We start from the raw sequence: 25,734 nt of genomic DNA, 5'->3' as shown, positions 1-25,734 counted from the left end.
AGCCCTTCTCATGGACCCAAAGGCTCTGCCATGAGTTGAGTCGGGTGACAGTCAAGCTGCCGGCTCCACCCGGCCCCGTGGCTGCCCCTTGCATGGCCCCCTTCTCCCCTCCAGCCCACCTGGCACGCACGCTGGTCCTCAAAGCCCCCCGACAAGCACCCAGGTGAGGCGTCCCCTCCTCCGAAGGCCGGGCTCTGCAGACGTCCCTGTGGCCTGGGCCTCACATGGTGCTCCCGTCAGGGAGAAGCCTGGTCGGCCGTCCAGACGGCTGCGCTGCGTGGGCATCACAGCAGGCGTCACTCCGATCTCCCAGGAGTGACGGCATCACACTTTGCAGAAGGACATGCCTGCCCCCTTCACCTGGAGGCTGGGCAGAGCTCACGGTCCGGGGTGGGTCTTGGCGTCCAGCTGTCCCAGTTCCCAGCCCTGGGCCCGCACCTGACAGTGTTTAAAGGCATCGTTCTCCAAACGGGAGATGCTAGGATTTAAAATCACGTGTGTTACTTGAAATGAGCCCAGAGGGAGAATGGAAGCCGAGTGCTGAGGCCAGAGCTTGGATTAGACAGGACGCAGCTGGTGCTGCTAAGACCCAAGGGAGACAAGCGGCTGAGCCCGGCCCACCACCTGCCGGACAGTCATGAGTCAAACACCCCAGCAAAGAGGAGCTGAGGCCGAAAAGACCCCCGGGAGGGGAGCAGACACGGCCGATCTCAGGGCAGGAGGGACGCACAGTGCACGCAAGAGGCCAGGGCCCCAGGGACCACGGGGCAGGCGTCTCCGCGGGGCGCGGGGAGCAGGGCGTGTGCTTCCTCTAAAGGTGATCAAGCACATCCTCCCTGAAGGGAGACGCACACACGGGTTAGAAATACGCTACTTAAGGATAAGCTACCGAGAAAGTGAAGAGTGAGCAAAGGACTTTTCTGTCCTGCTCAACTTGACTAGATGACGTGGCCACGAAGACTGAACGTAACCACCAGTTTTCTCTGTGTGCTCTGAACGCAGGAAGTGTCTCCTGGGAACCACTGTTCACTCACACCTGACGTCCACGCCCAAGTTCACTAATGAATGCCCAGGAAAGAACCACCCGTATAAGGAAACCCACTGCCTCCACCTTTCAGGACAAACACGGACCATGTCTGACGGGGACAGACGTGTCATTAGCTACATGACTCTTCATTAAGTTCTGTACCACCCTGTGCAGAACAGGCAAAGGAAATGCCCTTTGAACTCCATCACAGGGTCACGTCTCCCTTTGCTGGTAACAAGAGGGGCGCACAGCGCAGTGCCAGGAAGCCCCACGGCGAGAACCAAAGGCAAACGGTCCTGGGATCTGCAGGGGCACCGACATGCGGGCGGAAGGCTGTGCGGTCTGTACGCGGCCCATCCTGCCGGCCCTGCCCACACTGCCACAACAACACTAGTAAGATTCCACATCATCTTCTAAAACTGGAGCCACAAAGCGTCCTTCTAAGTTCAAACTCTTCCTGCTAACACGGGGTCACGTCCACCCCTAGGTGGACCCCGCACTGGAGGAGGCTGCTTCTCCTGGTGGCAGCAAACATGCCCTCAAGGTGGCCGGGGTCGAGGTGCCACTACAGTTTGGTATTTCTGCCGCCAAACGCTCAGATCCTACGGTCACAGACTCTTCTCCGTAATCCTTTCCCTGTATAGCATCAGGTACATCCACAACATCATGAAATTATTTAAAATACAAAAGAAACGAAGTTTTAAAATCATGCACGTGTGTCATCCATTTTGCACAAGCAAGAAACACCCTGGCTGGCACAGCTGTGCTGGTTCACGAAAACGTAATTCAGAAACTTGAGTATTTAGAGGGTTGGCGATACGACACTCAAACCGCACGTGCAATTTCCCCCTCGGTACCTGACGTGAACACATTTAAAATGACCAAGGAAGCAGACTTCAAATAACCAACCTCATTTCCCACAGAAAGCAATAAAATAAATGAAATGCCATTGTCGTGAATCTATTGTCACAATTCTAAAAGATAAAAAGACTTCGTTCCATTTTACTCCATTCAGAGCACCCTTAAGTTCCAGCAAATCCAATTTTGAAAGTATTACTTCCCAGCACTGCAATGAATTGCCAATTATGGAACAATTGTTAATGCATTTCTGGGTAAAAAGTGATAACTGATTTGGTCTTAAATATATTCAATAATCTCTTATGCTGAGGAACGAGGACCATAAAATGGGTGCTGTGCAGGGAAAGAGCCCGTGGTCACACAGGGTGAAGCCATTGACACGGAATTCCGCTCCTTTTCAGCCAGCGGAGTGTTTAGAATGGAATCTGCTGACTTCCTTTCTCCGGAACCCCGGAGAAAGGCTGCTCTGCTCTGCTCTGCTCAGCTGGACCCCGAGCTCCACCCGTTACAGTGAAATGAAGCCTAGGAGGCATGTGGGCTGGGGGTGTGCGCGTCAGCTCTCCACAGGCTTTCTGGGAAGTAGCACAACTCCGCAAGGAATTCTTCTTTAACCAAAAATTCTGTTCCCCAAATCATTCCTTTCAGCAAATCAGAGTTCCTAAGGGCATCAAAATATCCTACAAGGAAAAGCCAACAGCAACCAAAATAGAGAAGAGCTACAGTTTGTTCCACCAAAGAGGGTGTTACAGCTATTTTTATGCCCTGTTGACCGTCACTGGATAAAGAAACTTTAATAGACGCCATAAGGTGATACCTCAATGGACAAGAACTAAACGCCCAGATCTCTAAGTCAGCCCAAATACCGTGCTGCATTGTACACTGGGGTGAAAGTGTAGGTTTCATTAAAAATAGTTCATATATTTAGCCACATACAGGATTGGCGGAAACAAAGAGTCATTTTCTGCTGCGTCTGGGTCGGTGCTTTCAGCCACTGCGCTTACCAACGACCATAAAGCACGAGAGTCCTTCCCACTGAGTACTGGAAAACGTGAGGCTCAGGTTCTGTTACGTTTCCTATATTTTTCTTACTGGGCGGAAAGACTGTACATTTTACACGAGTTTTCAGTAGCTGAAAACAAACGTGGGCTGCAGGGGAAAGCAGCCTTCGTACACACCCCACGCTCTGCACTTTGTGTTTTCCATTCAGTGACACACACCAACCACACGCTGGGACCCCCCCACCCCAGAAGATCTCAAAATGCGTGAGCGGGTGACGGGCTGGGCTCTAAGAGGGACGCCGAGGTCAAGCACTGGGCTACTCAGACCTTCGTCCCGTGCTCTCGTGGGCCAGGTGGACACGGTGAAGCCGTGCAAGCTGCTGGGCTGGGACGGGACGGAAAACCTCAAAGCACCAGGGCATCGTTTTGTCCACACGGGCTCTTCGCAGAGGCCGGAGCCCCGCCCCTACACCACCTTCTATCCGAGCGAGCAGTGCGGTCGCCACCGCCCACCCCCGGGAGGCCAGCCACTCCCCTCCGGGCCCCACCCGATGAGTATCGGGGTTCTGGGGAGATGGCTGTCCTCGGAGCAGCTGGCCCCCTTCCCCTGCCCGGGCGGGTGCGTGCGCTTGCGCGGAAGCAGCCTCACCTGCCGCCTTCGCAGCGTCCGCCGCTGTCACGTTCTGGAGGTTGGCGCGCACCCTGAAGGTCACCGCTGGTCCCGAGACCCTGGAAGAGACCGTTTAACAGGCGTGAGAACCGCTCAGCACACGGGCCTCCTCCCTGAACGCCACACGCACCCCAGGCGCTGCTCGTCCACACGCGACCTCCGCGGGGGTGGCTTTGCGGGGTCACTGTGACTCTGTTCCCAGATTTCAGGAATTCTATCCACAGGCTTCGCTTTTCTAACACACACACGGCAGGGCTCTTACAAAAAGTTCAAATCAACCCCAATATCCAACAATAACAAGCAGATATTCTTGCAAGGGAAAAAGAAAAATTGTTATGGAAACTGTTTTCAGTATTCTGTTCCCAAGGGAGCCGCAGGAACCAAAAGCAGAAAGGAAAGAGACGGGTATTTTTAAAATTCTCCTGAAAGGAGCTGTTTAAAAAACTTATTGAAATCTTTAGAACTACTCAGTAAAAAAATAACTGGCAGGGGGGTTTCCCTGGTGGCGCAGTGGTTGAGAGTCCGCCTGCCGATGCAGGGGACACGGGTTCGAGTCCTGGTCCGGGAAGATCCCACATGCCGTGGAGCGGCTGGGCCCATGAGCCACAACTACTGAGCCTGCGCGTCTGGAGCCTGTGCTCCACAACAAGAGAGGCCGTGATAGTGAGAGGCCCACACACCACGATGAAGAGTGGCCCCCGCTTGCTGCAACTGGAGAAAGCCCGCATGCAGCAACGAAGACCCAGCACGGCAAAAATAAATAACTTAATTAATAAATAAATAATAATTAAAAATGAATATCTGGTAAAAAAATTTTTCAAAGCTTTTTAATTACTGTGTTGCACATGACTTTGAAAAGTACATCCCCCTTTTAACAACTGATTCGTCTGAAGGGGGGCAGGGAGGCCGCCTTTGTCAGGACTGTCCCAGCTCCGCATCTCCTGGGCCATCATCTCCCGGACACAACCCCCAGGAGCTGGTGTCGAGGGGGCCGGAACGGCACGGGCCGCTCAGAGGTGGCCCTTCCCGGCACACGCGTGGTTTCCAGGGGCTCCTGGCCGTCACGATGCCCCTGGCAAGGCAGTGCTCTTCTTGGTGATCGGTGAGGTTCCCCACAACAGGCTGTGTTCAGTTCGACTGCCCTCCCCTGGTCCAGGGGCTGGGCCTTCCTCGCTGATGCCATGGAGTCTTATCAGTATGCACAGATTCAACCACCGAATAACACCGCCGAGAACAAAACCACGTGCCTGCCATCTGCTGAGCCTCCGTGCGCACGGGAGCTTCGCGTGTACCGTGTTTAATCTCTCCAGCAAAGCAGGCGCCGTCGCCTCCATTTACGACGAGGACCCTGAGGACCCAAGGGCTGTCCTCCCTTAAAGGGAGCCCAGCTGAGTCACAGGTGACGCCGCCAGGCCGCCCGTCACCTGCATGTTCTAACCCGGCCCTGCCCCCTGCTGGGCCTCCCACCCACTCCACGCCAGTTCCAGCGTCTATGACAGGATCATTTCAAAGGCGCTCCTAATAAGGGTGATGTAAGGAAAAGTGCACGAGAGTGAGACTCAAGTGAAAGGGACCACGCTTGAGAAGAGTTACGTGGAAAGGACAGCGACACTCTCAGAAACGGCAGAAACGCCGCTAGCAGGAACCAAATCACCAAGTCAGGCGTGCGCCACGTGCCACCTCCTCTGCATCCACTCTGTCCCCTCCCCTCCTTCCCGAGCGCGTCATCCAGAGGCCGGCCCGCTGCTCCAGGTCGTGGGAGCTCAGACCACACGTCCACGAGCCTCAGGGCTTCTTGGCATTCAGGGGCTACCTCCACTCGTGACCCTCAGGCGGCCTCTGGCCCAGCTCCCTGGCCAGCCGGGTCCTCTGCAGAGGGAACTGCGGAGCCCCCAGGGGTAGCATGGCCGTCGTTCCAGCACCTCTGCTGTCGGACGTTCCACCCAGGAGCCTGGGCCTCGCCGCAAGCGCAGCGAGCGCTCCTGAAGCAGCTCCTGCCGTGGCACCCACAGCTCTGGTGGCTCATCCAGCCACGGGGCCTCCCGGTCACCTCCCTGTACAAGGAACGTCACCACGTCCGGCAGCAGCGCCACCCTCCCTCTCCACCCCCGCTGTCGCGGCCGAGCCGAGTCTTCCCGGGTCCCGCCCCCCCCCCCCCCCGCGTGTGGCACCCGGAGGACCTGTCCGACCCTCCGCCCACGTCGCATGCAGCACCCTCCGTGGACTCCCCAGGCCCCAGGGTCCGAGGGGATGCAGCAAACCCCTCCCCGGCCCCTGCTGATGCTCCCGGGGTGGACAAGGGGGCCTCCCTGCCCCTGGAGACTTCCTGCCGCGGCGTCTTCCCCCCTCGCCGTGGGAATCGGGTTCCGCCCCCTCAGTTCCAACCCCACTTCCACAAACGCTCTGAAAACCGTTGCTCTGGGACCTCCTAGCAAGTGCAGCGACTGCTCGATGTCTGTGCTTGAATTAAACGTTAATTATTGTACAGGTCACTCGTGCGACGACGCTTCCCGCCGGCGCCTGACACGCGTGTGGATGGTGGGGCTACGTCTGGGACTGAGTCCCGACATCTAGCGCAACTGCTTCCAAAACTAGGAGAAAGTCCTTCCCAACACGAGCGTACACACCCACCACCAACGCACTAACAGCAGACCCACGTGGCACGGCTCTGGGTTTACGCGTGGCTTCTGGGACGTGTCTAATCTAAACCACATCTGCAGAGTTCCAGGCCTGTGGGACCCCCCAAATCTAATCTTCCCTCCGGTGCCGACAGTTTTCTCTAAAGATCTCACGGACGTCCCTGGATTCCCAAAGATGGAGCACACAGGGGTTGTTCACCTGCCCCAACACTTGCGGGACCAGCAGGAGAGGCCGACGGGGCACCAGGGCCCTCCTTCCTTCCGGGACGCCACACACATGCCTCTGGGATGCACACATGTGACCCCGGGATGCAGAGCCGTGACCCTGGGACCGCCTAGCGTGGAAAGCACGCCCTGAATGGAGGGTCCGTGTTGCCGTCACCAACTCCCTACCTGACACCCGGTCTGTGACGGCCCAGCCCCTGTGCAGCTGAGCCCTGGCCCTGGCACCAGCGAGGGAAGGGTCACCCCGCTGCACGGGGCATATCCAGCCCCTTATGGCCGAACACGACGTGAGCTCGGGTGCTCGCTCCCCAGCACCTGCTCTAACGCGCGGGGACGTGAAAGCCTCTGCATAGAGCCTCCACTGCACAGACACGTCCTGTGTCGCCATCTGTCACCCTGCTGAGCCTTAACCTCCCCGGCCTCGGTTTGCCCGGCTGTAAAACGGGCACTTCTGGCAAGTCGCCAGGGAAACAAGACAGGAGGCAAGTAAGTACAATCTCTGCTCCAGGAAGCTGAAACACGTCTTCCAGAATCCTCCAAACCTGCGGGGTCCTCATATGGGGAGGGAGGTGTGGAGGGTCGGTGGTGGGCACGGGACAGGGGGGCCGCGTCCTCGCCGGGCTCCTGCAGGGTCCAGCTGACCTGGCCTGTGCACAGGACCTCGTGAACACGTCAGGCCGTGAGTTCCCGCTGCGTCTTCAGGAATCGCCCTTCGTCAGCGCGGTCGACCACACGGAAGGGAAATCACACCGCTTCCTGCCTCACGAGGACTCACGAAGGGGGACCCGAAGGGGGACCCGGGATGAGGCTGGCGCCTGCGTTCCCTGAGCTGGTTGAAGCCCCCACTGGCTGGGAGTCCGCGAGGCCCTGCAGCACCGCCCACCTGACTAAGAGCCGCATCAATCAGCACCGCCTCCTCGGACAGCCATGATTAGATTATAAAATCACAACCGCGGTCGTTGTACGTCTGCCAGCATAATTACACCAGTGTGCTGATGCCGTTTTAATGGCCTCTAACGATGTAATAAGAAATAATGAAATCTGCTTGACAGCTACATAACCATTAACAAAACATATGAAGCATAACTAGTACTTCCATAAACACGCAGACAATCCTGGAAGTGCCACCTCGTGGGGCAGATTCCTCTCCTCTCCTGCCACGATGACCAGCCCTGAGAGCATGCTGGCCACGCGGTCATCCCCCCAGGCCTCCCCAGGTCAGTCCCTGCGGCTGGTGCGTGTCCTCACGTGCTGGGTCCTGGGGGCGACACACAGGACGTGCATGTGTGGCATGGGACACCACACACACCCCCGCAGACCACGTACAGCATTAAATACTCAGACGTGCGAGACGAGCGTTAACTGGGCAGGACGGGGGTTCCCAAGGGGCCTGGGCGCCCAGAAGCAGGCTCGAGTGCAGACGGGGGGCTCCAGGGCCGGGCGAGGCTGCGGGGAAAGGGCCGCTCGGGGGTTTAGTCGCGCGAGGGCCCTGGACCAGACTCCCAAAGGCTGAAAGAGCGGGGTGCAGCATGGCCCCGGGGGAGTCGGAAGCCCCCGTCCCCTGAGCAGGAAAGAGACTGGCAGGTGATGTCTACAAAAGAGCTGGTCTGGGAACCGGCCCAGCTTCCGAGCCTGGAAAGCCCCCAGGACACCCCTGTGTCCCCAGAGTCTCCAGACCTGGAGGGACTGAGCCGCAGACCCAGGTGGGGGGCCAGGGAGGGGTGCCAGGCAGGCTAGGCAGCGTCTCCTGAAGGCCCCAGGCCCGAGCCCCCCCCCCGGAGCCCCCCAGGACTGACGCCACTTCCCACAACTCCCTTTCCTCTCCAACCCTCCCTCAAACGCTCCCGTGGCAGCAGTGGGGGGGCGCGCAGCCCCGGCCTCCATCCCATCTGGAAGGTTTCTAAGAAACAAGGGGTGGCAGGGGGGCAGCAAAGGGCACGTCTCCAGGAAACAGCCCAGGGCTGGGACCTCTGCCTTCCGTCTGCTGCCTGGTCACCACGGAGGGTTTTGCTAACGGAAGATGATGCAGGTTCAATGAACACAGCCCCGCGGGGGCCTAAGGAGTCCCACCCTAGAGCTCATTCGGGTGATTACTTCTGAGGTGCGAGGACGGTCTCCCAGCGCTGCAGGCCGCCAGCTGCTCCTGGAAGCTCCGGTCTCAGGACCCCTCTGCCTGGTACTTGAGGCCCTCAGAGTTCTCGCACGAGGTTCTTGCCTTTGACGAAGGAGGCACCCACTCCCTCCCTCCCTCCCTCCCTCAGCCCTGGGCCACATTCAATGTCCCCTCTACAGAGGGAGGGGTGCAGTGTCACTGGGGGCCGTCTGGGGTGCCAGACTCGCCTGTGCCATCACTCATTCCGCCATGCGTGTTCCGCCATGCGTGTTCCGTCATGCATGTTCCGTCATGTGTGTGTTCCGTCATGTGTGTGTGTAACACGCACCCACGCCGTGCGGTCAGCGTGCCAGGCGTGCTTATGCAGACGTGCAGCAGGGAACCCTGGACCTGAGCTAGGCCCTCAGTGGCCAAGCCCGTGGGGACCCCGTGGTGTGTGCAGCCCAGGGGAGTTGCCCACAGGAGCCAGGAACGGGGCAGGAAGCTCCAGGGACCCCCTCCTCCTCTTTGAAGGGAACAGTCAGAACCTCCGGGTCAGGCCGTCTGTCCTGCTTACTGGGCCACGCGGAGACCGTGACAGGGCCGAAGGGCCCGTGGAAGTGGCCACGGGCAGCAGGAACGGCTCCCCGCTGGGCTGCGTGAGGCCCTCCCCCTCCAGGGCCTGAGTCTGATGACCAAACCCTCCTGGAGGTCCTGCACACCGGAGCGGTGCCGGACGCACAGCCAATCAATGCGATTTGACAGAGGACAGCTGTAACGGACCCTTGATGTTACAGGTGGGAATACAAGTGGCTTCGGGGGCCCGCGTGCGGCTGAACGGAACAGACATGGACCCTCTGCCAGCGGGTGACTCATCTCGCACCCACCCCTCCCGCCGCCCCTCCCGCCGCCCCTCCCGCTCCAAGGCCACGGCCCGTCCCCGGAGACCTCAGCAGCCTCACGGCACTTGGGCTCCACCTGGGTCCCCTGTAGTTCGTTCTCCAGGCGGCTGGAAAGGCGCCTTCCTGGAGAACATCCGCGCTGGCTCCAGCACTGGGACCAAGGCCACCTGGGCTCCGGGCCGGGCTCCCACAGCCGCATGACCCTCCCATGTGGACGTCCCCCCCGTGGGTGGGGTCTCCTGCCCCAGGTTCCTCCCTCTTGGCCTCATCCCTCTGTTCGCGGGGACGGGACGGAAGGCGCCTGACCTTCTCTGGCTCTGTCTATGTGTCCACCTCTGCTGGCAGCTCAGCTCCCCAGAGCAGGAACCCTGCCTGCTCTCCACTCCACCCGGGCACTCAGCGCTCGGTAAACATCTGTGCAGCGATAACCGTCCCCGTGGACCACCACGTGCGCAGAGCTGTCAGAAGAGCCTCATTAGCTGAGGGCCCAGCCCCAAGGCCCTGGCTCGCCTGCGGGGGCCAGGCCGTCCTGACGGTCTAGAGCCTCCTGGGTGGTTCCTGGCGCAGCGGGGAGACCTGAAGCCTGGGGCGGGGTGCTTTCAGGGGACTGTGGTCCTTCTGATGATGCTCGGGTTTCAGCTGCTCTTAGAGAAACAGCCTGAGCCCCGCTGGGCCTTTCCTTCCTCTTCTTCCCTCACCAGTTTCTCTGTGACACAATTAACGAAGCCCACAAGCGCACGGTGGACCCACCAGACGGAGAAGACGCCCAGGGCCCCGCCCACACTCACGCGATGTCCGAGAAGACGCCCGCCGGCATGTCCAGGAGACGCGCCACGTCCTCCAGCACCTCCGTCCCCTTCTCTGGGCTCAGCGGGCTGCGGGGAGAGCACAGGGTTACGCGGCGGGCTTGTCGCACCCGAGGAGCAGGGACCCCCGCAGCCCACCCTCCCGCCCTGCCCTGCTCGGAGAACTGCCCCGGCTGTACCCCTGTCACATCAGGGCTGGGCTGCAGCCACCCGGGAGCAGAGGCCTCCAAGCCGTGATGAACCACCTGCATTTTCCAGCAAGAAGATCAACACCACAATGCGAACGGGGTTGTCAGGGGAGCGTGATGGGCCCAGGAGCCAGCAACTGGCTCATCTCAGCGGGGAGCGGGGGAGAGCGGGGTGGAGGTGGGAGAGGAGGGCGGAGGCCGGGAAGCCAAGTTCAGGAGGGGCGTCAAACGTGCGGAGGGAATGCATGTGTTTAAGTGGATTCGGATTCATTTCTAAAATGAGTTATGCGCCAGTGAGGATACTGAAAAGTCACACTTTATGGATGGCAGGACAGCGCAGCAGCCGCGACTCCCCAAAGGGGCTCACGTGCCACAGCATGGAGCCTCGGACCCCCGGCAAGGCCAGCGTCCCCAGGGGGGCACCTCCAGCAGCGCATGTGACTCAGGTCCCTGAGCCCAGCCTGTCTCGCACCCCAGGCGCTGCCCGTGAAAGCCCGTCAGAGCCCTTCAGAGGAGAACTCGCCTGCGGTTGCGTGAGCACCGTCGACAGCTGGGGTTTCCGTCCCAGCCTATCATTCACTCATCATTCAGCAAGTGTGCAAGAAAGCCACCGGGCGCCGGGCGCCGTCCGGGAAATTCAGCAACAGACACTGAGCTGCTTCTTGGGGCTTATATCCAAGTGGGGACACAAGCAGCAAAGTCACGAGCAAGGGAAAGGGCCTGTGTCGCTGGGGGCTGAACTGTGTCCCCGAAAATGCACACCTTCACGTCGTAAACCTGGTACCTCGGAATGTGGCCTCACGCGGAAACGGGGTCCGTGAGGTCATCAGGTGGGCCCTCATCCCCCACCGCTGGGGTCCCCATGGCAAGAGGAGGTGGGGACACAGACACGCCCGGGGGACGGCCGCGAGGACCCAGGTGCCAAGCCCGCTTGCCCCTCCCGCCCCCCACAGAGGGCGGCACCGTGTGAGTGGAAGGCGGTGAACATGCAGGGGGTGCCCGATGGGCTGTCCCAGGACCGCGTGACTCCAAGAGACAGCAGGGGCGCAGGGCACGAGAAGGAACCAAGGGGGGTCCCAGAGGCGGGGGCCGTGGAGGTGGGCGCCGGGCAGGCCCTGCAGCCTGCTGAGACGGTTCAGGTGTGCGGGCAGGAGGGACCAGCAGGTGAGCGAGACCACAGGCGAACGGGATGCCTCCGTAAGGGCAGAGGCAGAATCCCGCGCAGACGCGTCGACAAGGGCTGTGACGGCGGCTGGCGGCAGGGGAGGGCTCCAGACGCCTCTGCGCCCTGAGGAGATGCGGAGAAGCAGGCGCAGCGACGGGACTGGGGGCGACTGCTCTGAGATTCCCAGGCTGACCGCCGCGTCCCTCAGAAGACGCTGTCACCCAGTGGAGGAAGCGCTCGGGAGGCTGCGATCAGCGCGTCCCACCGCGAGCTGGCGGCAGGTCTGGGCCGGGAGGCACGCCGCCCACCGCGGCGCCTCGCGCTACACCCACCTCTTCCCTGGGGGGAGACGGGCCGCCAGCCCAGCCAAGGAGCTGGAATGTGCTCTTTGGGTGGGGACACCGGTTGCTGCCAGCGGCGCCACTTTTACTGACTGTGCCAGGCCCGCTCGCCACACCCCTGCTGGTGACTCCAAACCCTCTGCAACCTCCAAGCCGTTCTTCCGAAGGTGAGGAAGGAGAGGTCGGTCCCGGTCTGCAGCTGAGGGGCTACCCCCCACCCCGATCCTGCTTCCTGAGTAAGTAGCCCTCAGGGCTGGGGACCCTCCCATCAAGGGTGGACGAGTCCCCCAAACCTCCCAAACACGCTCTCCAGAGGTTTTAAAATAAGAATGTTTTTAAAGAGGTGTGTGTGCATGTGGTGCAGACACGGGCCCTCTACCCCGTCCCCTCACTCACGGAATCCCAGGGACACCTCTCAGAGCTGGCATCTCAGCCCCACCGGGAGGCCAGCTGCCAACTGGGAAAGGAGTCCACACGGAACTCTGGTGTCTGCCTCGCCGCTGCCTGCCAGGAGCTGCAGGTCAGGTCCGTCTGTTCCTCAGCCAGCCTGGTGCTCGAGCACGTCTGCATCTACATGAAGTCTGCTGGGACCCCGAGCTCCGCGCGGGGACAGGCCTGGCTGCACGGCAGCCCTGCGGGCACCTGTGCCCTGGTGACGGCGCACGGGTCTCGAGGGAGCCATCCAGTGCTGACCACAGCGCCAGCTCAGTGCGCAGGAGAAATTCCGCCGCATCAGAGGGGGACGAGTCCCACAGCCTGGCGTCAGGAAGACAGGGCCCTGTCCCCCCGTCCCTGGCTCCTGGCCACTAAGCAGGCCCCACCAGCTCTCACCCCTAAGGCCACGAGCGCCTTCCTTTCCCCGACCCCCCCTCTGCACGTTGACTCCAAGCCACCCAGCACACCACTTATTTTCAAAGGTCTCTGAGGATTTTGCGCATTTCGGTCCTGTCTGTCCACGAGCTGCAGGCTTGCAGAGGGCGTGACCAGCTCTTATCTTTTCCTTTCTCTCCAAAGTCCAGACACAAACCAACTTCCCTACCAGGTTGCTACGAGATTCCACGAACCCCGTTTCCTAGCTTGTCTTCAACAAGGGGTAACGTAAGGAGATGCGGAGTCCGGCGCCTCCGTCGTGGATGTCAGGCCCACCGTGAGCCTCCTGGCCCTACCTTCTTCCACCCTCACAGCCCAGAAATTGAACATTTTCCTCCATTACGAGATTATCTAGAACAGCCTTGAAGATAATGACGAGGTTCGTGAGCCCAGAATGTTCTCAGTGGCCGGCTCGCTCTCCAAGGAGACACCTCGATGACCGGAGCCGCGCGGTGACCCCGTCGGCCCCTCCGGGCTCGCTGTCGCGGCTCCGGCAGGCAGATGGCTCAGGACAACAGCGGCTCCGTTCTCGTGCAAGTCGGACAAACGAGAGGGTGCTGACTGTACTCAAAACGAGCAGCAGTTGTTTCTGTTTTATTTTTAAACTATGTGGCCGTCAGCTGTCACGTCATGGTCTGAACTTCCTCAGAAAGCAGTTGGGGTTCATTTCAAAAATCAAAGGACGGATACAGCGCGTGCAATTTCAGGGGCCCGCCTGTGACAGCTGCCACCCTGATTACCTGGACGCCCAGCGCTGCCTGGAAGAGAGAGATGGGGGCGCCTTTAGCAGCTCGAAGTCAGAGCCGGCAGCGGCCGTGGGGTCCCCTGCCTGCCTGGTTGTCAGCGGCAGGAAGGATTTCCTGTCGACAGCTGGGCCGGGCCTCCTCACTAAGCCACTTCTTTTCTGAAGCCACACGTTCCTGCTGTTCAACCGCGTTAAACAAGGCTGCTGCCGGGAGCTACTAAGTCAGCAGAACAGGCAAAATGGACTGCGTCTGCGTCCTGACCTCGACGGAAGCCCGCTGAGGGGCAGCCGCGCCCCGCTCTCAGGAGAGCCTGATGGCCACACGCACAGCCCCACGATGGCCGCAGTGTCCTGAGTCACTGCTGGACTAGAGGAAGGGGCCAAAATGAGGAGGTGATGAGGGAGTTTCGGAGGCCACTCTGAAAATAAAGACTAGTGAAAACGGCGTAAGGGGCAGAAAGCTTAGGACCAGTGCAGACTTCTGGAAGGCGTCCCTCCGCCCTCGGCCGTGCGTGACTCCACGGAAATTCTCTCATTCACTGCTCACACAGACCTGGGAGGAAGGTCCCGTATTAACCTCACTCGAGAGAGGTGGAAACTGAGACTCGGGAAATTAAATCCCTTGCCCAAGATCACGCTAGTAAATCCCCAAAGAAAGATGGCAACGGAAAATGTCAAGGTAACGCTGGGATGTCGGCTTCCCGACTGCTGCACCTCTGCCTGGATCTTAGCCCAACCAGACGGAAGAGCGTCTGCACCCGTAACCTCTCCAGGTCTTATTTTTCCAAGTGCTATCGTCTCTTACTTACGAGACGCATGAAACCAAGCAGAGAACGGGAAGCGGCGACGGGGCCGGATGCCCCCGCCAGCCCCACGCTCGCGTCTAGGACTCTGCATCCAGGAGCCGACCGTGCTTCCGCTGCTTCACTTCCTCACTGCGGACATCTCACTATGTATTTGAAAATTCACCGAAGGTTGGGAACCAAGTGAGTGATGGGTCACAAAATGAAAACGAGTCAACCTTGATACAACGTTTTTTGAGATGATACTTGAAATCAATGAACAAAATGAGATTTTCACGGGATTCACCAATTATTCCAGTTATCCGTACCCATCACTACAACACATAACGATGCTTCTCTTTTTAAATAATCCTATAAGGTAGTTAAAATTTTTGCTAACCCACAGGAATTCTCCCCGATGCACAGAAGTGACGCTTCTGATGAGGACAATCCTGCTGGCATCACAGTGATTCAAGTTCCCAACTCCCGTCTGGCGCCACCGTCTTCCCTGCAGGAGTCGAATGAAGGCCCCGTTTTCCAGAGCGTGAGTGAGTGAGCCTGTGACGATCTGGGCAGACACACTGAGCTCCTGTGAGGGCTGAGCTCCCGGCATCGCAGAGCACAGGCAAACTCACCTCGAGTCTCTGCCAACCCTGAATTACTCTTATTAAAAACTGCTAACAACCATCAACTCTTCACAGGTAAATCATAAATAGATAAAAAACTGTTGTATGCTAACAACTTAGCATTTTTTAACATCAAGATGAGACTGTGCGTCTCAACATAAATATATTCAAAATTTTAACAAATATGTTCTCCATAATATATTTGAATAAATATATTCTCCAAAACAATTTTATTCTCCAGGAAAAAAAAATTTGCCAACTGCTTAATACAAATCTAAGTATACAACGTCTTAGAGTGTCACCTTTATAAAAAGTGCACTGATGTCAAAAACATAAAAATGTAAAGCTTCTGTATGCGAAGTGAAGCTGCTCTCCACTTAAAAGGGACTTGTAAAGAGAAGATGTTTCATGTAAGCCTCATGGTAACCACAGAGCAAGTCAACAGTAGCACAACCTAAGGGAAAAAGCTTTCAGCTTTTCACCGTTGAGGATGACGCTACCTGTGGGTTTGTCACACGTGGCCTTTTTACGTTGAGGTATGTTCCCGCTATGCCCGCTTTGTTGAGAGTTTTTATCGTAAAAGGAAGTTGAATTTTGTCAAATGCTTTTTCTACATCTCTTGAGATGGTCATTCTCATCTGCTTCCAAGACATTCCATGCAACCCAGACACGCCGTGTGTCCCATACAGCGGAGCGCGGATCAGGGTCCGGGAGGAGTGGGGGGCGGGAGGGACCATCTCCTCCCGGGAGCCCCTCTCCTGACTCTCCTCCCCTGCCCCTCCTGCGGCCCTAACCTCCAGCGGCACCCACTCGTGGGGACCCTCCACCAGGCCTCCTCGGGACACACGGCCTCCGTCGGCGCAGCCCCGCAGCAAGAAGCAGCGGGTGGCCCTCTGCTGGCTCCCCCGTCCCACCCCCGGGCCCCGGAGGCTGACCCCAGACCTCGCCAGGGCGGACTCCTCACCCCAGCAGTCGTGGTGCAACTGCCGAGCTAGATTTCAGTCCAGCCGCGGTCACAGCACAGACGACGCCCGCGGCACAGAGGGCGAGGCGGGCACGGTGCTGACGGCCAGCATGCCCACTGGCCAGTCTCCTCCGTCCACCGCAGGTCCCCTTATCCCTCCTCCACGGGCAGCAGAGGATCCAGCAGAGCGGACCCTGACCTCGCCACCCACCCCTGGTGCCTGCAGGGCCGTCCTACGTCTGCTGGGGAAGACCTCACCGCTCACTGCCCGTCCTCCAGCCTCATCTCAGCCCCTGAGGTGCCCACGCGCCTCCTGACGCAGGCGGGGCCTTTGCTTGTGCCGCGCCAGCCACCCGCCCCCGCAGAGTTCCAAGCAGGGGTCCTGCAAGCTCATCTGAAGCCTGAAACCAACTCCGACGTAACCAGTATCCACAGCTAGCGTTCTAGTAAAGCTTTAAAGTCATCGTTCCACGTGAGCCTATCTGCCTCAACCGAGTCTCCTCTCTGGATACTTTTTTTTTTTTTCCAGTTTTCCTTTTCCCTCTGGCTTCATTATTCACTTGCAGACTTACTACTATTTTGACAGCAGGGCAAATCTCATCTTTTCATATTTTTCTCCCTCTTTCCTAGTCCTTCATACGTAGGAGTGGAATTTAAACTGCTTAACTTCTGGCAGATTCAAGTCTTGGCCCATTTATAACACAGCTGAGACACACTTTGCAAAAAATCAATTGCAGGTGTTAGGGTACGAGGGTCTGTGGGGATTACTGTGGAATTTCAGGGCATCATTGAAGACAAAAAGCTAAGCTTCCCCGACGATTATGGAAATCCAACAGCAAAGCAGCTGGTGGGCTGCGTAGATACAGTTATGGATGTAGATGTAGATGATATAGATGTAGGTATAGATACATAGGTGTAGGTATAGGTTAGGTGTAGCTGTAGATGTAGACAGACAGATACAGACATAAATAGATGACGCAGATGTGAGATGTACAGAGGTACAGACGTAGGTATAGGTATGAGTGCAGGTGTACCTGTAGGTGTAGACGTGCAGACACAGATATGGACATAGATATAGATAAATGTAGGTGTAGGGGTAGATGTCGGTACACAGATATAGCTGACACAGACCTAAGCAGACGACACAGATGCAGGTGTACAGACATAGATATCCGCGCAGGTGCAGCTGCAGACACGTACACACAGGTACAGGTCTTCACGGCTAAACGAGAGCAGGGTCCCCACGTCACCAGACGCTCCTACGTTCCGCACTCCCAGGCTGGGCTGTAGAACCAGCCGGTAGGAGTCGGGCTCTAAGGACAGCCATGCGGCAGACAGAGGCTGGAGGGCCAGGCTTCCCTCCCCTCCCGGCCCCGCCCACCAACAACACATCTCGCCCTTTGCTGCAGCAGAAGGATCCCATGCGGGAAGGGGGCTCACAGTCAGAGACCATAGGGGTCCCCTGGCACCATCGTCCCTTCTGGCACCTCTGGGCAGCCAGACATGGCCAAGCTGACCTGGAAGGCGTTGGGCCAGAGAGGCACTGAAACTGTTTTCAACACCCATCACATTTGCACCTTTATGGCATTTTCTCACTTCGTCCACCGCCACAGTTAGAGGCCAGGCAGATGTGAGATATCCTCCAGGTCTAGAATTCCAGCCAAGAGCAGACGTCAAACTCCAGCACGGCTCTATGACCTCAGCAGACGTGAGCCAACAAGCTAATAAACGAAAACAAAGTTCTGACACTGATGTGACAACTGGAAATTTGAACACAGACTACATATTTGATGATATTAAGGGATTTGGGGTCCTTTGTAGGTGTGACATGACATTACGGTATGTTAAAAAGAAAGAATCCCTCTATTTTAAAGATATTTCATGAAATGCTTCTAAGACAGTATAACTGGGATTTGTTTCAAAGGAGGAGAGCTGGAAGTAGGTGGGGTGTGACCGGCCTGGGCTGTCTGGGTTGCCGGGCCTGGGTCAGTATCTTGCTCTTGCGTGTGTTCAAAATGCTGCACAGGGAAGAGCAAACACAGATCTGCTGCCGCGTGAAAAATACGAAACTGAGCCCGGGAAGCCTGTCGGACGGGGACCCCGGGGCTGCATCTCGGCACCCAGGACGCCCAGGCCCTCGAGCCGAGGCCGTGGGGACACCGCCCAGGCCCCTGGAGCGCGGCCACCGGCAGGTTATCCTCGTGACCCCCAGGCTCCCTTAAACCATCACTGAGGATGCGGATGTAGGGCTTTCTAAGCAGAACCTCTGTTTAGAGGCAAAAGCCTTGCCACTGGTGCTTTTGAAGACTCAGTTCTGTGACTTGGATTTCTGTTACCATCGGAGCCTCAGACTGCCTCGGGAAGGACTCTCACATCAGTTACAACCATTCTCCTAGAATTTACGCACAGCCCGCCCCCAGCGGGCTGATCCTCGAGCGGAGGCCTCAGCTCCCGGAAGTCCCTCCTCACCCTGTCACTTACTCCCCCAGCACCCCCAGTGCCTGTCTGGCACTGGGGGTCCAAGACGGACAGAGCAGCCGCCATGAGAAGCATGATGTCTGCGTGCAGGCATGGTCTGCAGCTAAGTAAACAGATCCAGAGGGGCTCCAAAGAGAAGCCCAGCCCAGCCCGCCTGAGGAGGGAGTGTTTTCCCGTAGAGATTCAGAGCCATGAACATGAGAGCCCCGGAGTGGCTGGAGGGCGGGGTCCTGAGGTGACAGCAGCCGGGTGGACGGGTGAGGGCCTCGAGCTGGGGAGCTTGCGTGATCTTACAGCAGCACTGGGGTTACATCAGGAAGGGAGGGGCGCGTGCGGGGAAAGCAGGTGGGGGGCTGCAGAGGGTGCGAGGGGGAAGGAAAGCACCGCAGGCCACCAGCGCCTTTGGAGGAGCCAGGCGCCTCAGGGGCTGGGACGCAGCTGAGCAAATGCTGATGCGGCCCCTGCTCGGAGCGGAAGAACCCCACAGGGTGTGTCATTCCACCCCCAGGGAAGGTTCGGAGGGGAGGGCGGCGCCCTGGAGGAGGGACCCTGACCAAGGAGAGCTGCCTGGAGGAGGTGGCATCTGAGCGTGCTGGGCCAGGAGCAAACCCAAGGCCTCCTGTCAGGACCCCTCACGTTCCAGAGCGGAAAGGAAGCAGGCTGGGGAGGGAAATGGAGCTGTAGGGCCCAGGCCTGGGCAAGGCCGTCGTCGTCGGGGACAGAATGACACGGTCAGGTTTAGGTTACGGAGCGCTCTCCTGAGGGGGAAATTTGGAGGGGATGCGGGGAGACCTGGGAGGGGTCCTGCAGGGGCAGGCAGGGCTGGCGTGGAAACGTCAGCGTCAGCGTGGGCAGAGCCTCCCGGACAGGAGAGGAGCCGGTCAGCTGGGGGCGGGGAGGGAGGTACCTCACCCCAGGTGACGGCAGAGGAAGCGGGCGGGGGTGGGCTGAGCGCCGTCCCTGGGCTCCTGTAACCAGTATGAGGAGAGCGACGTGGAGAGAGCTGGGTCGGGGTGAGACGTTTACAGGTAAAGATCTGTTTCGAGCTGTGACACGGGATCGCGGGCGTGGGGACCCGCCCGGCTAACACTGCTTACACCTTCATTAACAACACAGACACCCCGGGGTGTCTGAATCTCACAGCCTACTTTTGTACTTTCCTCAGCTGAATTTCAAAACAACCCACCAAGCTGAACGGAGATATGTCTGACTGCCTCAGGGGAAAAATTACACCGTGTTACGTCCGGATCTCTTTCCTTTTGTGAGCACCTCCTGTGTCTCGGTCATTGTGGGTCCTCAACACTCGTCCCATTTCACAGCTGGGGCGCCAAGTCCAGAAGGGCCGGCAGGAAACAGACAAGGCAGAACTGGGCCACCCTCTGGGGCTTGAAGACCACTGTTCACCGTTCTTCTCACTGACAGTTCCCAGAACTACCAACTATGCAGTCAAGAATTTGAGATTTGGGATATTTTTTGTTTCTTTTCCTTACCATTTTTTAATACATAAAGAATGATTCTTTTCACTCCTTACGGCACCCCCCCGCCCCCGCCAATCTGAAGTGATAGTAAACCCCTCACACCAAAGACCGTCTTTTAAAGACAAACAAACGAGAGGACGGATGGTGTCATGGGAGGGCTGTCCAGGAAGGGCTCCGCACAGAGATGCGGCCACACCTGAACACGTCATCGAGACACGGCCTGAGAGCGGCGCCGAGTAACTGCAGTCTGCGCTGCCACCGTATACACAGAACCGCCCCCCGACATTCTGGAGGTCTCCTTCTCCAGCAAGGGAGGGAGAAACCGCAGACATGGGCAGGACCCACTCCTGGCTGCCCACGAGCACGGAAGCAGCCACGTGAGCTCTGAGGGGCTGCTTGGGCGGGGCGGGGCGGGGTGGAGGGTGGAGGGAGACCAGGGCTGGACACCCCCCTCCCGCGGCTGAGTGGAGCCCCCCTTCCCGCCGCCCCCCCCCCCCCGGCTGCCAGCGCTGGCGGCTCTCCCACTGTGGTGAGGGGTGGCGGAGGGCAGGCAGGCTTCCCCGAGGGCTCGAGCGGCAGGTGTCTGAGAGGAGAAGGACGGCACCCGGCCCGGCAGGGCAGCCTGGTGCACGGGCCTGGGGCGGCACACGCTCCCGAGGCCTTGCCCAAAGGGGCCCCTTCTTCCGGACTCCACTGCCCAGGCCCTACCCTTGCCCGGAGGAGGGAGGGCGCAGCGCGCGGCCTGACGCCCCTCGGCGCCCTCCTGACAGCCTCCCCCGACCCACAGCCTTTGCTCCGCTTCTCCCCGGGGGCAGCCTCCCCGCGGCGAGCACTGCGGCTGACGCCCCGATCTGGTGAGTGCGCCCACCCCATGCGTTCCCGCGCCGCCGCCGCCACGACCCGGGTCATCTGCCGCTGTGGGATTCCCACCCCAAGGCGGCCTCCGCGGCCTCTGCACCGAGCCCCAGGGGGCAGCCACCAGTGTGACCCGGGCTTCGCCCCACCTTGGGGGTTCCAGGTGATCCGTGAGGGCGCAGGGGCCGCGGCACGTGCTCACGCCGTGGGTTTACTTCCCCAAACTCGGTCTGCGCGGCTCGGACGGCCCTTGTACAGGAACGGGTCCCCGCAGGACACGAGGGCTCGTCTCCTTAGGGGGGCGTCCCTGCCCAGCGCGCCTCATAGCTCCCAGGCTTTCAGCTGTAAAGGCGTTTGGCCTCTGCTGACGGGTGAGCGTCCCCTCTGCTTCACATGCAGCCTCCGTCCCGTGGTCACTTCCTGTCAACCTAACTTGAAACTACTTTTAAATCGTCCTTGGAGGACCTGGGATGGCTGCCCTGCCCTTCACGCGTCTTGAATAATCCATCCAGTTTGTAGAGAGGATGAAAATGCAAGTGGCAAAGGACTAAACTACAGCCCCGTCCACCAGGAAATGGACGAGCGAGGCCAGCCGCGTCATCCCTGCCAGCGTCAGGGAGGAGACGGCACGCTCCTTCTCCTTTCAGGAAGAACCAAGCAACTAAAAAAAGAGAAGAAAAGAAGAGTGTTGGGTTCTCGTCAGTAAACAGTGGCTCCATTAAGGCTTAAACTGAGATCTGGTGAAATCTTGCCCCGAGAATCCCAAGTTCCCAGTTACTCTGACAGCAGAGGCGGAAGCCTCCGTCCGTCCGTCCGTGGAGGGAGGGTGGGAGGCGCTTCTGGAGCAGGTCTCCCCTGTGACACACAGGGAGCTCTGGACACAAGGCTGTCGGCGCACCACAGAGCTTCCATCCGACAGAAACGGCAAAAGGGAAGACGGGAAATCGGCCAAGATAAGATAATGATCCTCTTCTTTAACCCGCGCTTGTAGCAGGTAAGCGTTCAGGCCCCAAAGATGAGGCCAAGGAAAAGCCCTCAGGAAAAGGAACTCTGGACGCAGAGAAGAAACGCTCAGAAGTGGCTTCGCGTTACAGGAAAGTCAGCAAGAACAGGAGGAGACACCCGGCGAGATGGGTCTCCCTCCATCCAGGTGTCGTCCACTCACACTGGGTTTCCTGTGATGCTGAGAACGGTAGGCCTGGATGGTCCTGCTCTAAAGCTCATCGTCCTCTGTTCTCTGTTGTTCACGCAGACTCGAAAAGTCTTCCCAACGATCAGAATCCTTTCCCAGCACTTTCACGGGGCCTCAGTCTCCTGTGTGCGCAGCTAAGCCCCAGGCCCCAGACAGGAGCAGCCCCGTACCCTGCGCCGGGGACCAGCCCTTGGGCATCAGGACATCCTGGCGGGAGGAAAGGTGCTCAGAGCAGCTGCACAGTGGTCCCTCCAGTGACCACGCCCACACACACAACACAGAGATGCACACACACACAGGAACACGTACATACTACACACACATGCACACAGACACGCGTATGCCCAAACGCATACACACAAACACACAACCATACACAGACACATACATCCTACACACACAACACACATGTGCACCCGTGTATACATACATGCACATATACACAAATATACACAGCCATATGCACACAACACAGACACACACACAGAAACATACAATACACATACACATCACACACACACACACACGACAGCAATGTTTGCTGAGAAAGGGAAAACCCGCGGCACAGGTCAGACCGGGCAGCAGGCTGCTGGAAGGGTCTGACTCAACAACACCATCCAGGCCCCCGTGTGCGCTGTGTCACGTGTGACTCTGACACACCCAGCGGGAGTTCCAGTTCTGAGCAAAGGGGCTCAAGGCAGACAGAGTGCGAGGAGCACGGCCCGGAGGTGTGGAGGCTGGAACGGGCAGGCGCATCTTCATGAAGAGGCTGGAGAAACGAGGCGTCAGTGCTGCAGATGCCCCGAAACCCAGGCGAGACACCACCTTCAGCTTCACGGGGCCTTGACACAGGGTCTGGGTTTGCCGTGTGCGGTGCAGCGACGGTGAACGCGCGCGGAGGCGAGAGCGCAGAGGCCGCAGAGTCAGCAGGAGAGACGGTTCCTGCTCTGACGGAGCCCCTCCCCACGGGGAGTAACCACTGAAGCACACTCGACGCCTGACCAGAGGCACAGGATGACGCAGAAGCAAAACCGCGGGTGGACGTGTGCGCACACGCACCAGGACACACCCACACACACACGCACGCCTGTGCATGCAGCCAGACACATGTGTTTTCCCTTGGAATCCCCACTTCCATTCCTTGAAGAAAACGCACCGTTACGAAGCGTCAAACTCAGGTTCGTTAGTGAGATGACCTGAAGAACAAGGCCGACCACCTGTCACTTGCTGGGCACGTGACATTGATTCTGTCCCTTGTTACCCTCAGCACAAAATTAAGGGGAGGACAGAACACTCCATGGTGTGCGGCACGTTCTTCCCTCGGAAGAGTGACTCATACCCTAGTATACGGACGACTTGAAGCTTCTGGAGTTCTAGCCAATGTGGGCTGCCCGGGGCGCCCCTTGCACCGCCCGTCCTGCCTGAGACACCCCAGCTCCAGCTCCAACAGGCACCCTGTGGCCTGAGCTGCAGGTGATGGCGCCAGGACCAAGGAGCCGGGCAGGGCTTTGTTTGGGGTTTATTTGGTGGAGAATCACCCTCAAGCTCGGGTTCCCGGTCCAGAACACGGGGTCAGGGGGACGGCTGGTTCCTGGCTGCCCTCCCACAGCTGCAAGACCAGGGATGCCCACCCTCCACCTCCAGGTGAAGATGGGGAAAAATATGAAAGCGTTTCCCCAGCCTGTGCAGGGCCAGGATCTCACCCACGGAGAGATGAAAAGCTCCCACTCACTCGTTTTCCGTCACAATGTAGCCGTACTCCTCCTGGGGAGGTTGGACTTCCAGCCGCAGGCCTTGGCCGGGGGGTCCCCGGGCCCCGGCGCCGGGGCGCTGGTCCTCCTGCGGGGCCGTCGGAGCCCGGAGCTGTGATGCCCCAAGTCCGCCCGGCCCCGGCTCCGGGTGCGGCGGCCTTTGCAGCAGCTCCTTGGAGTAGGTCTGACTCTTTATGTTCTCCACCCCAACGCGATCCTCCTCTGAAGACGGGGAGGCCTCAGGGTCCTCCGATTTCTTGATCTCTGTCTTGAAAGACCCGGCAAGACGGGGGGCTCCAGGCAGGAATGGAGACCCAGGACCCTGCAGGAGGTCCCCGAGTTTGACGCCCAAACGGCTGACCTGGCAGAAAGGAAACCAGCTTAAGAATGTGCCCCAAGTCACAGAGAGGCATCAACACCAGACTCTCGGGGGAGCGGGCACTGGCGTACGTGAGCCTGGGGCTGGGAGTGGGCCACACGGGGCAAATTCGGGGTCCGGCCGAATGCATGTCGTCTGGAGACCCCAAGCTCTGCTGGCCTCTCCCTCTGCGGCCCAAATTAGGAAACGTGTCCCTAGACCCCATGGCTCCCTCCGCAACTCGGAGAGCTGAACCCTCCACTTTTTATTTCTGACGGACATTTCAAAGAATTGTTGGTGTTTTCTTCACCACGTGCTAACAGGCACTGAACCAGGAACCACTCTTGTCTTCTGACAAGAGAAGTACTAACCAGAAATTCTTCTTTTCCACCCACAAAATAGAGTTTCGTAGAACCATATCACTGCCATTGCTTATGAATTGATTTTCTGCATCCTTAAGACTAATACAAATGAGCAAAAGTTCTTCAACAGGGAGAACCAACAAAGCGCTCCGTGGGTGGACGTGTGCGCACACCTGCACACGCATCAGCCTCTTTCAGACCCCTCTGGCCCAGCACACTGTCGAGGGGCCCCTTGGCAATGACAGAGGAGCAGTGGTCTCCCCATCCCCCCACAGTTACTAGGGAGCGTGGGACATGTGGCTGGCACAGCTGGGGAACTGAAGTCTTATGGACTTAATTTTAATGGGTTTAAGTTCAAGCAGCCACATATGGCTGGTGGCGCCCACCATGGACAGCGCCGTGGCTGTACATGATCCAGAGCCTGTGAACGTCCGTTAAATGAACCTCAGAAACCAGGCCACGCAGGATGACCTCACGACACAAAGTGGGTGTGAAGTCTTATCGGGCGGTGTTGTCCTCCCGTTTCCCTGGGTGGGTGGGGGGGTGGTTCTGAGGAATATTAATTTGAGATTATGAGGGTTTTTCTTTTTCTGGAAAAAATTTGTTTGTATTTCACGTACGTTCCCAAACTATGGACAAGAAAACTAACGCGACTCTGGGTTTCACAGGACCCGAACACGCCCCATCTTACCTCCTGGTAAAATCCTGCACCGCCGTCTCGCACTCTGTTACCTGTGAAAGACACGAGCTCATCAAAATCCTGGCCCAACATATACACACACACTACCAAAGGTAAGGCAGACAGCTAGTGGGAGCAGCCGCATGGCACAGGGAGATGAGCTCGGTGCTCTGTGACCGCCTGGAGGGTGGGAGGGAGGGAGACGCAAGAGGGAAGAGATATGGGAACATATGTATATGTAAAACTGATTCACTTTGTTATAAAGCAGAAACTAACACACCACTGTAAAGCAATTATACCCCAATAAAGATGAGAAAAAAAAAAATCCCGGTCCAGCATGTCAGCACAAAGGTCACAGGACATACAGGGTGACCACCGAGTAGGTCAGGCACAGTGAAACTGGCCTCATTCCCACGACAACGAAAGCCTCCGCTTACAGTACAGAGGTGGCGCTCCGTAAAGTCCACGACAGAGGAGGGGTGACACACTAACTCAGACACGAAGTCAGTCAGTCAGTCGCGATGCCAGTTCCAGGGAGCCACGTATTATCCTCAGGTAGCTCAGAGCAGAAAGAGCCGCTGGGCCAGGCGCAGTGCGCAGTTACAGAAAGGAAAGTGAAGTGTCGCACCCACACACCTCATGCTGAGATGCCTCCAGACTGGGTACTTTCCCGTGGTGGCCAC

At 58.4% G+C, this 25,734-nt stretch overlaps 1 protein-coding gene across 13 annotated transcripts in view; it reads right to left on the bottom strand.

Annotated features, from left to right (window-relative positions):
• The window catches only part of PTPRN2 (protein tyrosine phosphatase receptor type N2), a 692,817-nt gene that overhangs the window by 400,710 nt on the left and 266,373 nt on the right, over positions 1-25,734 (bottom strand). For 11 of the 13 annotated variants that reach the window (XR_007479336.1, XR_007479337.1, XM_049715043.1 and 8 more), the window contains 4 exons: positions 25,064-25,104; positions 23,634-24,013; positions 10,200-10,286; positions 3,533-3,612 (listed from right to left, as the gene is read on the bottom strand). Coding sequence is in view for 11 of the 13 variants with exons in the window: in XM_049715043.1 (XP_049571000.1) it covers positions 3,533-3,612; positions 10,200-10,286; positions 23,634-24,013; positions 25,064-25,104 (588 nt within the window). In the remaining 2 variants the exon portion in view is untranslated. The remainder of the gene's footprint in view (positions 1-3,532; positions 3,613-10,199; positions 10,287-23,633; positions 24,014-25,063; positions 25,105-25,734) is intronic. The other 2 variants (XM_049715040.1, XM_049715039.1) reach the window with 1 other exon arrangement.

The sequence above is a fragment of the Orcinus orca genome, chromosome 9, assembly GCF_937001465.1.
Source record: "Orcinus orca chromosome 9, mOrcOrc1.1, whole genome shotgun sequence".
NCBI lineage: Eukaryota > Metazoa > Chordata > Mammalia > Artiodactyla > Delphinidae > Orcinus > Orcinus orca.
Note: the sequence above shows the minus strand (reverse complement) of the source record. Positions and strands in the feature narration are given on the sequence as shown.